This window comes from Lutjanus erythropterus, chromosome 16 (assembly GCF_056507025.1).
Source record: "Lutjanus erythropterus isolate fLutEry1 chromosome 16, fLutEry1.hap2, whole genome shotgun sequence".
Lineage (NCBI taxonomy): Eukaryota > Metazoa > Chordata > Actinopteri > Lutjaniformes > Lutjanidae > Lutjanus > Lutjanus erythropterus.
In genome coordinates, this window is record NC_139332.1 from 11,937,904 (window position 1) to 11,953,229 (window position 15,326).

At 38.5% G+C, this 15,326-nt stretch overlaps 1 protein-coding gene across 1 annotated transcript; it reads right to left on the reverse strand.

The window, feature by feature from the left end:
- Positions 1-732: 732 nt before the first annotated feature.
- LOC146312774 (digestive cysteine proteinase 1) lies at positions 733-12,679 on the reverse strand. The gene is made up of 11 exons (XM_084738361.1): positions 12,615-12,679; positions 11,724-11,783; positions 11,544-11,636; positions 10,316-10,488; positions 9,006-9,267; positions 8,718-8,913; positions 7,446-7,639; positions 6,718-6,809; positions 2,824-2,985; positions 1,676-1,865; positions 733-1,297 (listed from the first exon to the last, which is right to left on the reverse strand). The coding sequence occupies exons 1-11, from the start codon at positions 12,655-12,657 to the stop codon at positions 1,110-1,112; spliced, it is 1,653 nt and encodes a 550-aa protein (XP_084594487.1). The 5' UTR covers positions 12,658-12,679; the 3' UTR covers positions 733-1,109.
- Between the last annotated feature and the right edge of the window lie 2,647 nt (positions 12,680-15,326).

A 15,326-nucleotide genomic window follows, 5' to 3' on the forward strand; every position in this document is an offset into this window, starting at 1 on the left:
GCCTCAAGAGACGTAACAGCCACCTTACTAATAGTTAAAACTATAAATCACCTTTATAATCAACTTTGTAATAACCAATATTTTGATAGCATTTGCAGACTACTCAGACTACTCAGTCCAGCACTAGGCATGATGGGAAATGAGGGCCGTATTTTAGACACATTACATTACACTGCTTGTGATATAATTTGCCTTAGAGTAGATTTCATGTGTCTGAGTGTCACCAACCTGATTATTCTGAGGGGGTCAAGAACAGAAAAGATTGAGAACCACTGATGTAGCTGATTTGTAGTTTTTTATGGAAACCCTGGGATGTGACAGTGACCAGCATGTGAAGAGGTATTTGTTTGTAGAGCTTTGTTCTCTTCCTCTTATATTGAATTATACTCTGATGTAATATCTCTTATTATAAGTTGGATCTGTGAAGTTTTTGGTGTTTAAGGGCTGTTTTTGTGTATGAATTAATGCTACATGAAAAAGGCATGGATTAGAAGTGCAGGTCATATCATATACTATATTACTCAGGCAAAAGGAGTTTGATTCTTCAATATCTCTTATATCTATACAGCAAAGACATGTGAGGCCAGAATGCTTTGAATGCATATGATGTATATGTGGAGGGGATAACCTGTTATTCCACTGCATGGATTTAGAGCATGCCTTAGTGCTGCCCTCCGCATGTGAGTATGTTAGATCAACCAGAGACATTACAGAAGCCAAATAATGGAAAACTTTCCAATGTTATATTTCATTTTATTGCATTGATTCCAGCCCAGTGCATCTGAATGTAGCAAATCATAACGTACAAGAACAAGTGGTAATGTGTCACACAAAATGTACTTTGTACAACTGAAATGAAGGCACTGTAACTGTGTGCTACCAGCAATAAACTTGTCAAAACCATGTGTGAAAAAATGAAATGTTCTGTGCACCATCTCAATTCACTTTGATAATACTCAACTGCAGCATCTATCACATTATTATCACCAAGCAGCTCAGTTCGTTTTGATAATCACACCTCAACACATCTGACGTTAGGTGGCATTCATCCTCAGGCACTCACATAGTGGCATTAACACTGATTTATAGAGAAGAAGAAACGGGGAAATCTATGCAAGTGTAACGTATGTAGCGTCAGTGGTGACACCACAGTTGTTATCCTTCATAGACATGAGAATGTAGCCATCATTGCCCCAGTAGGTGGACCACGAGTTCTTTATTAACCAGTATGGCTCCCCATTCAGGGTGCCGTATCCCACTGCAAGCACAGCGTGGTCCAAATCATCAGTTTTGTTACCTGAAAACAAAAGAAGCAGCAGTGAGTTATAGAGACAAAGTGTACCACTTAACAATAAGGCAACCCTTATTAATGATTTATAAATGTTAACAATTAAGTTATAAATTAGGTTGTGGACACTTTATAAATCATTAATAAGCTGTTACAATACATTGGATAAAGATTAACTAAGCAGTAACAGGAACACTGAGCCCATATCAATGTATGAAAACTGTGTTATAACTTGTTTATTAATTATTTAGAAATTGTTTACCACCTAAATGATAAAATATTATCAGCTATTTATAAATCATTTGTAAGAATAGCCTTGTTGTAAAGTGGAACTAGAGAGAAACTGTTTTTGTAAAAAGTGTGAGCACCAATAAGAGGTAAACTTACCACAAGCAGGTTCATAATAGACACCGTGGCTGTAGAAAACAAATGATCGATGTGAAGCATCAATACTGACAGCCGCCGGCCCATTTTTAAAGAGTGCCACCTTAAGGGCCTCTGCATCTCCTGATGTGACGTTGGTGTAGCTCTGGATGTGTGCAGTCAGCTGGGATGCGTTCACGTGGCAAAATCCATTCTGTTCAGAATGAAACAGAAAATATAACACTGAACCCTGCCGTGCAGCCGGACTGGAAACCATCCCGTATGTCTCCGTTTCGTAGTACGTGTCCCTTTGTATTACCTCCACAACACACAAAGCAAATAAAGCTGACAGCTACCAACACCAAGCAGAATAATCAATATAGTCTAAACTTGGATCCCGAACTGGATCCTGGAAAAGCCCCCATATGTTGCTTCTATGGTGGTGCCAACATATATCACATAAATATATAATGCTTTATATTCTATTACAAACAACACTAATTCTTTCTGTGTATGCCATGAACGTCCTGTGGCCTTCAGACGTTTCAACAGACTGTGATGCAACACGATTCTTAAGAACATCAAAACAATTAAGTATCTTTAATCCAGGGTCATAGCAAAGAGGTAATAGTAACTGTGCGCTGTACTGGACAGAGCTCTGTAACTGACTCTCTAATTGGGCCACACAGATACAAACTTTTTAATAGCTTTTGAACAAAACAAATTTTAACTCATCTATGAAACACTGTTATTTCAGCTGGTTCAACCTTGATTATTTACCCAGTTGTCGGTTATTTTAGACTTGTTTAAAAGTTGTCGGAGGATTTTATTTTTGTGTATTAGCTGGACTGAACCTGCAGGTAAACATGGTTTTTATATGACAATATAACATTCACAGAGGCACACTAAACTGGCATGGTGCCTTAATATACATTTCTTACACCTGATTAGGTTCAGATGTATGAAATCGTGTTTCATAACTTGTAACAACAGAAACCTGTTTATAAATGACTGAGCATTGCTGCCTCAGTCAAATTTTCAATTTGAAAACCCCAAAAAAGAACACAGATGGAACTGTGCTTTTGAAAAAGGAGAATGAATGTCAACGCAGTGCTATTCAGTTAGGACATTACAGGTTATTTTGCACCAACAGGTTCAGCCAATCATCTCACCATTCCCATATAGGCTCCGTAAGTTTCTGTTGTGGCGATGCCTCCGTGTTTCATGATCCACTCGTATCCTCTCCACTCCTCCCCTCCATCACAGCCGTTATTGCCAAAACCCCAGGAACAGTCCACCAGCATCTGCTGAGACAGAACCTGCAGGGAGCCCGTCTGAAAGACAAGAGCAGAGCGTGATCACACTCCACACACAGATAATAACCTGTCCTGCTCTGCTCCAATCACATTCTCTGTATTTCAATGCGGCAACGGTTTTACAAGCTTTGGTATCTTACTACTGTGAAAAATTTTGAAAATAAACAAAGAGATATTTAATCAGACAAGATTACTAGTTAGGAGGAGTTTAGGAGGGACAGATGTGACAAAAGGTCATGTGGAAAATACAGAAAGCACAAAAACATGGTTTGAACAGTTAACGTTTCTAATGAACATTTTTACACCAGCTGTTATTTACAGGTTGCCAGGCAGACACTGTGAGATCACGAAGAAGTAAATTTCAAATTGGGCCCTGGGGACTGGATCTGTTTATGAAGCTGCCGATGGGGACGGTTGGGGACGGGTGGGGGGTGCCATATCTCGCAGGTCACTTCCTGCTGCTGCTCTGCGTGCTGGCAAAGGCACAAAGACGAACTGCTGGGGCTTCACAACAGCACTTACTGCTGGCTCATTCAAACTGTACACGCAAACACTGAAACAATTAGTGGAGTTTTCATCCAGCCTCCATGTTCGGACGTTTTCTTCCCCTCTGTGGTCCCATTATTTTGATGACTGACAAATTGCATAAGTAACTTTGCTAAGCCATATCAAGGTCACACATCAGAACTACACGTCTTATTATTGCGATCCATGTTTCTTATATTATCTGCAAAAACATCACAATCGAAGCCTGTATAAAACCAGCGTTATGTTTCAACCCCTTTTTTCTGTAATGTATGAATTGTGTAACAAGTATTTAAAATGGTGCGCGATATTGAATTTTTGAAGGTGTTCTGATTGTCAACATATGAACATGATTTTTCCCACTTAGTCACAAAGAATAAACAACTTTCTGTTGTAGTGGAATTACATTTAGCATCATCATCATTTGTTGAGCTGGCAGAGATGCTCATCTAGGGACGATGCCAGTATTTTAGTTTTATAAGTCTTAATTGTCGATACAGATGACGTGCAGGTGGATATTATTGTGTAATGTGTTTTCATAAATAAATAAAAAAAAAGAGGTAGAAAGAAAAAAAAGCATACACATTAAATGGTGAGATTTGTTTGATTCTCTCCATTTCCTACCATTAAAGGCATGCTATACAGGATTTTCCTCAAAAACATCTACAGACTCATAAAAATAAGTGTGTGGTTGTCTATTTCTGCAATGGCCGTGCTGTATTTTCATTAGTCCATGGGCCAAGACCAAAAATGTAACATATCGGTACCATCTGGGTGGGCAAATTTGTGTGGTTTTCACTTCTTAAAGTAATGGACTGCTGTTCTTCAAAACTCGGAAAGTGCCTTCCCTGGAAATCACTTTATTTTAATTACTGACTCTGTGTCTGGTACTGGTCATAGAAGCTCCTAAGTAGTATTTGCAGAACAAATGTAACTATTATTTAATACATAGGGATATTTAAGCTACCTTTGGCAGATTTAAAGGTATACATAAGTGTAATTTATTTTCTAATTAAGGATAATTTGTGTAGAGCCAACTATAATGAAGCTCAGCATAAATTCAATAAGGAAGATTATCTTTATGCCTCATTCATCCCTAACTGTATTTCTCCCCCCTATCTCCTTATGTGCTTATTCTCAATCAGCTATCCATGGGCGTTCACTCTTTAAGTCAACCAACCAGATTAATCCACAATCTCCATCAGCCAATCATGTCGTTGTGCCAAAACTTTAAATCTGTTCTCCTCTCTGCCGCTTTCAGCTTTTATTTCTGCACAGAATTGTTGCGACCTTCCTCCACCTAATTCTCCTCCAGTTCTTCTAATCCAGAGCCCAGGCTGAGCTCATCAGAAGTCCAGACCTCATCTCATCCAGACCATCAGACATCCCTTCACCACCACCACCACCACCAGTGTCTAGACACCATCAGGGGGGTTTCCTTTACTTATCACAGCTTCATTACCCCCTTTATACATGATGATGTCACAATGGAGTCTAGCCGCCAAACACTTTTCACATTTCTCTCTCATGCACATGTGCACATGTAAAATAAATATATTTTGTACACTCAGAACAAAGTCTCTTCTGATTGGACTATTATTATTACTCTGTGTTATTATTATTATTGTTATGAATTACTGTAACAACACATGTTGTTGAGTTTTCTCACATTTTAAGGATGTTTCTGGGTGTCAAACAATAGGCAGCAGTGTGTAGCCCCCAGCCAATAACAGTGTGTAAGGTGTGAGGGCGGTAAAATGGAGTTATAAAAACGTAGCTGTAAAAATGTAGCTGTAAAAAACTAGTGATCAACCGCTACATCATTTTCTCTGTCCGTCTGTCCTCAACTCTCTATCCTTAAGAGCTAAAAAGAGAGATCGACACAGATAGACACACACTGGGAGAGCAGACCGAGGACACAGCAACAGGATGAAGGTTCACTTCGGCTGCATTCACAAAAAAATCCAGTAACCAAAACCTCTGTAGGGTTGTACAGAAGTGTGGGCCTGATCAGATTTTATTTCTATGATTCACTGCTTTGTTTCTCGCTAAAGCTGCTCCCTCACTTCATTCACTCTCTAGGAGGAGGGGAAACGCTGAATGGTGTGATTAACAAACAGCAACTGACAAGTCGTGCATATTATAAAAAAAGGAAAATGGCTTCTGAATTGTTTTAGTAAGGTGTGCTGGGATACTGTCCATATTTTTGACATTTAAAAGCTAAAAGATGAGTTAAAATGACAAACTTGTATAAGGGGGGTCATTTAAGGATCTCAAAAGCAGATACAAACTTGCTTTCATCAGTTCATAATACCCCCTTTTTTTCTCCCATTACATAACACTCCACCAAAACATTGCCCCTCCCATGAAGCACACTTCTTAATGACTCTGTAAAGCCCTTATAAATTCAAAACTATATTTTTAATCATTTTATATATATATATATATAACAATCCACTCCTTAAATGTTTTCCACTTTCCCCTGCAGTGTGTCAACTAGCTCCTTATCAGCCGATCAATTAGACAGCTACTGGCCCAGGACAAGAGACGATCAGGGGTATGTGTGTGTGTGTGTATGTGAGAGAGAGTCAAAGAATTTGGTCACTTCAATGGGGTGCCATCAAATCCCATAATAAACCATCCAATGTTTGGATCAAGTTGCTTGGCAACACGAGAAAGGAATGCCTTTGAGCTCTGCCTCGCACGGGATGGAGGCAGGCCAAAGCTGACACTCACTCAGTTTTACTTCTTCACACACACTGTCAAGACTGTCTAGCGTGAGCTAAAGTGGCACAATGGGGCATCTTGTGGACCCGCCCTCTACTCTGAAGGGGAAGACTTCTTTTCATGCACTGGGACCCTTTTCTTAAAGCTTAATGGAGCCAAATGAACTGCACCTCAAGTTAAGTGCATGGGATGCAGATCTGTGAAGAAAAATTCCCTAACTTGACAGAATGATGCATTTTTCTGCCTAAATAACCCACTCTCCTACAGCTAAAAGGATTATTAAAGTTACATCATCATCGTTTTCTTAAATATTTCAAGAGATGCCAATAATAGATTTACCCAAACATAAGTGCAATGCAAATCAGCCAAAACACGAACAGATGAAGCACCACGCTGAACATCTGTGGCTTCAAAGAGCATAAAGAAGTTGCCCACTCAATTTAAAACACTGGAATGTGGCCAGTGAGTGTGGTGCAAGCTGCTTTTTATCCTTCTCACCTTTAGGAAAAGAGCGCCCTCTACTGCTCCAGTGGTGGCAAAGCTCCAGCAGGAGCCGCAGATGGCCTGGTCCTTCACTGGGGTCACAGCACCTGCAGAAGAAGAGTGGAGGTAAAAACTAAAAGGCCCTGGCAGGAAGCTGCATCCTTAGTTTTAGTTACATTTTGGTCATCTGACTTGTTTTAGTTTTAGTCGACTAAATATCATAAAATTTTTCCTGGAGGAAACACCTATTAACCTATTCTTAACATTAACATTAAGTATACTACATTTATGCTCCTTTCTCCCATCATATTAAGTAGACTACAGTCCTTCAAATGTGCATTCTTCTTTTTTGTTACATATTTGTTTCTTGCACATGAGGACAAATTGCTAATCTAAAGTTTTATTTATTGAGTGAAATATTAATATATTATGTATTATAGGCCTGACCTGCACAGTGTCCATTATTAGTTACAAAAATACAAACCATGTTTTCACTAACAGGCCGTTCCCATTCAAACTTTACTCCAGCAACCCAGTCACTAGTCAGAGGCTTTATGCTCACCATGGGTACTGTTACGTTCTCTGAATTTACAATGGGAATCGGTGCGCTTTTTTTACTGGCTGTTCTGTCTGACACTGCAGAGCCACTGTAGCTTAAAACCAGGAGAGAAGGCAGACAGCTTATATTTACAAAACTTGGCAACTCAGACCAAAGCTACCTGTATGTATGTATATATACGTACCGTAAAGCCTCCAGTCAAGTGATTCAGGGACTTTCACACCTTCATACACCTCTGCGGGGAAGGGGCATCCTCGGTTTGGGGTCTTTCCTCGCTTCCTTCCTCTCATGGTGGCCAGCTCTGACATGGTGCGATCTGACAGAGAGTTCAGAGCCAGAGCGAAGGGCAGCCCAGCTCTGTTCTTGGAATGGACGTACCTACAGTAACAAGAAAACAGTCAAAAGATCATTGGAAAGCCTTCATGGACAGGACAGGATTTTCCACAAAGAATGTTACAACATGGTTACAACATTTTAGTACTATACATGTTATATTCAAAGCTATTACTTGCTACCATTATCAATTGTTATAGTGACTAATCTGACTAAATTTGCAGTACAGGATAAGGCAGAGTTATCTGTTGACAATACCCTTAAAGCATTCATCATCACGTCGGCTATTTCAGCAGAATCCTGCCAAGAGAATTTTCTGCCCTGCACTGTTATTAGAAAGAGTGTCACGATTCTCCAAATCCACAATTCAATTAAATTTTTCAACTCCCACAATTTTTTTTTGCGCAGTAGTCCTGTCATTGTTACATAATCTAGTCTTATTTTACAGGTCAACAGATCACTGGTTTTACATCCTTATGACTGTCATTTACATTTTCAGATTCTGAAAGACAGTCCACAGGTATTATGTGTAATATAACGGCTGGTAAGCTACGCTGTGTTGTCTCTGAAATTCAATTATTGAAATTGAAAGCTCATTTCAATCAATTTTTTATTTAATATTGAAATTGTAACAATCCTTACTCCTAATTTGTTGCTAGATTATTTTTCAAGTTTCATGTGCAGGAGGACATCATGAATAGGATTTTTGTTAACTGTTGTCAAAATGATCCAGTTACATTCCTTTACATTCACACTAAACTAAAACATTTCAGTGGATTTTAACATTTTTGCACGATTGTTTGGAAAAAGATAAGGTCTTCTTTCCCCACACCGTGAGCCATGTCTCATGTTAGACTGCCTCGGTTCGCAAAGCATTATTGGAATTTTCTTGTGTTTGGATTGTGTATCTTTCCATTTGGACAATTAGATGTCCACTAATCTTCAGTGTCCAAAAGAAACAGGACACTCTGTCCCACATGTGCAAAACTGCAGGGGCAAAGGGCGAAAATGGGGCTGTGCCAGTATATCCCTACTCGAGTGCTGCTGAATATGCCCGTGTCATTTAAGAAAAGATCATACTGATAATGCTGCAGTGTCACACTGTCAACAATGTTTTTCTCACCGGAGGTTATGAACAAAAGCGTGCTGCCTTTTCTCATGCTCTCTTTCATCACTGTACTGACGCTGAAACTTGTCCTTGAAATGATCAAACATGTGCTGCGAGTGGCCCGATGCTGAGGTGTGGATGAGATCTTTCATTGGATTGGCCAACATGTGGTGCTCCACTCCTGGACCAGGGAATGACCCACAGCTCATCCCTGCAGGGAAAAATTGACAGAGTTTTTTTTTTCCCCCCAACCTTTTTTTTCCCAGAACATCTTGATGTATGTAGCTGCAGCAGAGCACCAACCTTCAGGCAGCGAGAAGACTTTAGGGTCCACGTGAGTGCTGAACTCTTTGTAGTCCACCAGGTATTTGTCATAATGTGACCCCAGCAGCGTGTTGTATCCCATCATCTCATAATGGAGAGGTGTGGCAGGCTCATCTTTGCCATCTGCGCGTCTCTCTGAATGAGTCACCCACAGTGTATATGTGTTCTTCTTGTAACCCACAGTGGTCACGTTCTGCCAAACTTCACACAGGGAACCTCCGAAGTACTCCATCCTCAGGAACTGTGATTTTTACAACAGAAATATATCATGGTTAGATTATGGTTTATAACTGTTCTGTTTTTATGTAGCCTGGTTTTCCCTGTCCCACACAGCACTACGAGTTTGCCCTGGCGGGCAGCTGTGAGACAACACGGGACAAGAAAAAAAGAGTAAATAGCACAATGAGCTTAAATCTCACTCAGTACTGCAGTGTAACAGACCCTCTGGTAAGACATGCAGCCCCTTTACAGGATTTTACCATGCTGTCTGAGTTTTACACCAGTTTCTATGATGAATGAAATGCAAGACCACAAATGCAAAGAAGCAGCAAATACTAACACTTAGAATTATGGATGGGTATTATTAGGATTTTATCAATACGGCTAGTCTTATCAACACTTCTTCATCAAGACTTTTATCAGTTCTATTTCATTATTTCACAAAATAATTGCCTTTTAAAAAATATCAGGTGTGTCATGATTCTGCAAATCCACAACTCAATCTGACTGTCGATTTTAAGGTCAAGATTTGATTCGATTTTTCGTTTTAAGCACACATTTTTTAGCACTGAAGTCTGTGCTGTTGTTAAACTATCGAGTTTTGATTTGTGATGATCGGCAGATCGCTGGTTCTATGCCTTGATTGAGTGTCAGTTACATTTTCAAATCTAATAAGTCTTTAAAAGACTAAATGGCATCACTTGATAAACTACACTGTGTCGTCCTCGAAGTGTTGTTTTCTCTTTGGACATGCACTGAACACAGCAAGTAGGCAGAGGTGGAGAAAAAAAATAATACGTGAGAATCGCCAATTCTGCCTTTGATTTGAATTATTGAAACTGAAAGCTCATTTCAATCATTGATAATTAAATTTATATTGAAACTGTGACACACCTACCCTAGTACACACCACAACAACTTAAAGATTCCAGATTACAAGACAGAAAGTCATATGAGGCTTAAAGGTCAGCAAAGACTGCCAATCTTTAAGTTTGCTTATGATAATGACGCTGATGTTACATGTTTTGGTGTTCACATGCTGCGCAGAGAATTTTGAAACACACACAGACCTGGAATCCCTGCACATCTGGCAGCGACGTCTGCGGTGTGACTGCTTCGTCCTTTGTTCCGTTGACCTGGAAACACTTCATCACATTCAGCTCTGTCTCTGTTGTCTCAGGAGTGATTTTATAAGCAACACCCCACTGCTGCTCTGCCCCCAACTGGTACGTTGACACCTGGCCTGTTGATGATCAATGTGAGAGACATTAAAGTAAAACACCGTCATCTCAGTGGGCAAATATGTACTAACAGTAATAGCTTCATTTTGTGAGATTTGTGAGACTGGATGCCCCACTGATTTATTTATTTCATAAATAATCCACAACCTAAAGGCGTGAGGGTTTGTTTGATTAAACCTTTATAGAAATAATCATTTATGAAAGTATGTTTACACTGTAAGATCCACAAGTTTAAGATTATACACAAAATATCATACACCAATTGTTCAGCTTCTCCTTGAATATTGCTGTAACTATCCAAATTATGATGCTCTATTGTGTCACGTGCTTGTTTTAGCTTTGGCTGCCAGAAATTAGTTTGACTTGCTTGTTAGTAAAGTTATAAACAAAGTAACAGTATTACTTTTACTTGAGTTATTTTAGCTTATTATTATTATTATTATTATTATTTGTTCAAAGTAACAATGGCCTACTAAATGATGTTTTAGCTATTCCATCCACCTCTGGTAAAGATTGCAATTTTGTTAATATATGTTTTGTTTTCATCATGTTACACACAGTTACAGCATAATGCAGTAAAAACATTCAAATTTTGACACTAAACACATGAAGGTAGGTAGAACGCCAAATGAAAAAGAAGCCAGTGCCCACAACAATAAAATATTTGCTTGCAGTACCCAGAAATTTAGTTCCCTCCCTATATGTCATTATAACTAAAAAGCAGTAAGTCAGATATAACTGAGAAATTTTGATTTTGACACTTAACCTAACAGGATTGTGAGGACACAAACTACACAGCTTTCAATATCATCTTATACAACACAGATAAGGTCCAAAGTCACATGAGTATGTAATATGAGTCAACAGAATAAGTTTCCCAAAAGTGCTTACTCGTTCTTTTTCACTTCTTTGTTTATATACTGAGTGCTTAATGTTCTGCTCGAGTCACTTTGGTCTGAAACAACAACCTCTCAGTTTCACATCACTAGTCCAGCCTAGCAGGGGAAATACTGAGTCAGGTTTAAGACAAACAGCCACAGGTCAAGTGATTTCTTACCATGGTAATAGTCTATTCGGCTGGACTTTGCCGCTAGATCTAACCAGGCCTCAAATGGCTCCTTGATTTCAGCATAGGGCAGAGAGATCACTCCTGCAATGGAAATGTGGAACAGTTAGGTAATTAGGATCAATGTTGATGAAAAAGAGGCCTGAAATTGTAATCTGATGTGATGTTTACCTTTGACATGGTAGGTGCTCCCAAAATTTGGAGGTGAGGGGACTGATTTTCCCTCTGCAGCTGAAAGCAAAAATAAGAGGTGTTGAAAGGTGCTATACAATACATTTTTTCAATTATTTGACATTTTATAGACTAAACAATTAAAAAATATCTGCAGATCTGGGCAATAATGAAAATATGCATTAGTTGCAGCCCTAAAACATGATAAATGTGACTGGATAGCTGGGAATATTAACAGCTGTTGAGTCAATGCTGTATTTGTTCATTCTTCGCCAGTAGAGGATAATGAACTGACACCTTCTATAAGTTATTTCATAGGGAAATTTAACTCACAGTCGTCCACCTAGCTTTCAGATGTTTACACTGGCAATAGTCCCCATTATTATTATTATTATTATTATTATTATTATTATTATTATTATTTATTTTTTTTGTTTAGTTAAGAAACAGGTGAGGGAACAACGTTACGACAAGAAGTCTTATGAAAACCTGTTGTACTAGTATTCATTGCCGTGTTATAATGTGTATTTCATGTATGCCGACCTAAAGCCTATAACCTATAGTTTCGTCCAGGATCATAAGCTATACATTACGATGCACGCATCTGTCCTGATATGCAAGTCAACTTAAAATGCACAGATATTTGAATGAAGTTTGGCGCAACACTGTCTAGATTCACCAGCACGTTTGTGAGACAGAAGCAGACGTACTTCCCTTAGTATTTGAAGGCATGCATAAAACGTAACTAGTTTGCCTTGCTGTAGAACTTAACTACTTCTTCATAGTTTTTATGAAACGACTGTAATAGCACAAACTGCTAACTAGCTGCTGTCTTAGCATGTAGCAAGCTAACTGGAAACATGATATAGCAAATTAAATGTTGGCTCTTACCTATAACAGCCCACAGAAGAATAGCTGCAACGTATAAACGCATAGTTTCTACTGTAAGATGAGAAGTACAGAGAAACAAAGCAGTCAGACAAAACTCAGACAAAAACACATGACTCTGCAACCTCTGGCTCTTCAAAACAATAATTAAATAAGTGACCGGAAATGCACCCACTTTAAACCAATCACGCTGCGGCGTGGAAGCGTGTACTCCAATCAGATATAAGAGGTGGAGCTTATTACGCCTGTATCATGTGATTTGCGCCATATGACTAAATAATAAAACTGTGATTAGAGATTTTAGGAAAAGGTTGTATAATGGAAAAAGATTTCACAATTTGTGTATTTTAACAAAAGGGTGACGGTTGCTTTAATTGTTTTGTATGATACATTATAGCTACATTTAGACCTTTGAAGAGCAGGAAAGGTGATGTGAACATTCAGCAGAAATAGGTGCTCCATACCTTTAGAGACCCTGCTAGACCTTTGAATTTAACGTGTGTAAATTTACTCAAATTATGGCTGGATAAGAGGGAAGAGCTGACTTCATTCACCATTATCTACTATATAATACAACCACTTATACCATATAAGTGAATAGTAGTCAGCTTTCAGCTTAAACTACTTAGATTTATATAAATATCACTTGATTACAGGCTAATCAGTGTACAGGCACATCAATAATACTGACATGTTTTACAAAAACTAGCAGGATATTTATAATAATTAAAAGCAGGAATTATAGCCTACATAACTGATTTGATTAAAATATTTACACAAATTCACATCATTCATTGTGTATTACTATAACAGTTAATTTTTGGGCCAAACAAGATGAATTTTGCGATTCTGGACAACTGCTTATAATTCAGGACTGTCCTGAACCACTGTATTTTAGGATTTGTAGTAAATCAATAGCTTTAATTACAGGCCAATATTTGGCTACACAATGTGATCGCTAGATAACCAAAACCATGAATGAAGAGATCCAGTATGATGATAGTATTTGTTGCAAATAGTTTGAAGCTCCTGCTAAAAGCCTCAGAGTGCACACAGAACCCAAACTTGGCACTAGATGTCAGTATGTTGCAGAATATGTTCATGGTGTTGCTCAGTGGTACAGATCTCTGCTTTAACACCCGAGTCCAGAGTTGTTCTGGCAGACTTATTGAAATCACAGGATGCAACATGCTCTCAGTAGCGTGTGATGGCAGGGAGGAGAAAGTTACAGAGTAAAAGAAACTGTACCGCACTCAATCTCTGTATCTGTATCTGTATCTAAACTCAGTCTCAGGGCACCAGCGCACTAACTGAAGTCATGAGATGGCACTGCAATAACCAGTAGGACATAATAAACAGTCAGTGTGTATGTGTGTGTGGGTGTGTGTGGGTGTTCAGCGCACAGCTGAAAGATAGAGGAAGAGAAAATAGTCTTCTATTATTAAATTTGTACATGAGCACATAGCATAACCTTTCTTTAAACGGACTGACTGACCTCTTTTATCCATACCTTATATTTTGACTCTTATAATACAGTCAGGTGAATATTGTGCCAGACTTTTAATGCACTTCTTTCCGATGCAACAAATCTTAAGTTATGGTAATTTCACAAGTTTGGACTTCTAATTCCTGTTGCACTAAGTCTGATTCAGCAAAACTGATTGTTGTTACTGTGTATTATCACTGTTACCAGGGTCTTGCTGGGCAACTGTTTGTTAAACTTTAAAAGAGTACTTATTCATTTTGGGAAACAAGTTTATTCACGTGGCTACTTCTTGCTGGGAGTAACTTCCTGGAGTCTGCTCGGAACCAATAGTCAAGCACAAACCCTGTCACAACAGCCAATAGTTGTCTTTATACTTCAATTTTTATATGGATTAAACAAACATAAAATGACAAAACACTGCAATTTTAAGAAAGGAAGTCTAGGAGTCTAAGATAGGATTTTTTCCAGTTTTCCCAATCTGACACAATTTTTCTCATCTCACTAAGCTGAACAACTTTCTAATTGTTATTTTTTAAAGAGACATTGCAACATACACAAAAAAGAGCAAACAACAACAACACTTAACTACAAGATGATTTAGTGTTAGAGAAATTAAATTATGTTCTTTTTGAGAAATTTACAACCCTAACTTAGCATAAAAGAAATAGAGTGTCCATGTCTGGCATCCATTGCGTAAAATTGTAAAAAGTGTCAAAATTGTATAATAGAGCATTAGCTAGCCAGTGAGTTAGTGAACACTACGTGGTGGAAAAGTGAAAATCAGGAGCTTAGTTATCCCAAAATGAGGAGAGTTAATGCAAGATTGTGGTAAGTTAAGATGTTAAACACTTACTATCTTCAGTTAGGACAGGAATATTGATTTAGAAACTGTTAATCTTTAATGGCTTTTTACCTAAATCAAAGCCTAACCCTAATTACCATGGTTACCAAACAGGATAGATAGGATCTGCGAGTTATTAAGTGTCTGTAATACACTCCCTGATTTTGTGAGCTTTGAATAGAGCTAGCTGTTTCCTCCACTTCCAGTCTTAGTGCTAAACTAAGCTCGGATAAGCTAAGAGTGGTATCAATCCTCTCAACTAACTCTCTGCAAGAAAGATTTACCGAAATGTTGAACTATTTCTTTAGCTAAGTGAGTGATTGTTAGAGCACAAAGCAGGTGATTCACTCGGCTGAGGCAGTACAGGGACGGGACAGCTGTTCCTGTG

Coding starts and splice junctions, on each gene's coding strand:
- LOC146312774 (XM_084738361.1), bottom strand. CDS start 12,657: ATGCGTTTATACGTTGCAGCTATTCTTCTGTGGGCTGTTATAG. Junction 11,784..12,614: donor TCTTCTGTGGGCTGTTATAG/GTAAGAGCCAAC, acceptor TTTTGCTTTCAG/CTGCAGAGGGAAAATCAGTC. Junction 2,986..6,717: donor AGGGCGCTCTTTTCCTAAAG/GTGAGAAGGATA, acceptor CTTGTCTTTCAG/ACGGGCTCCCTGCAGGTTCT.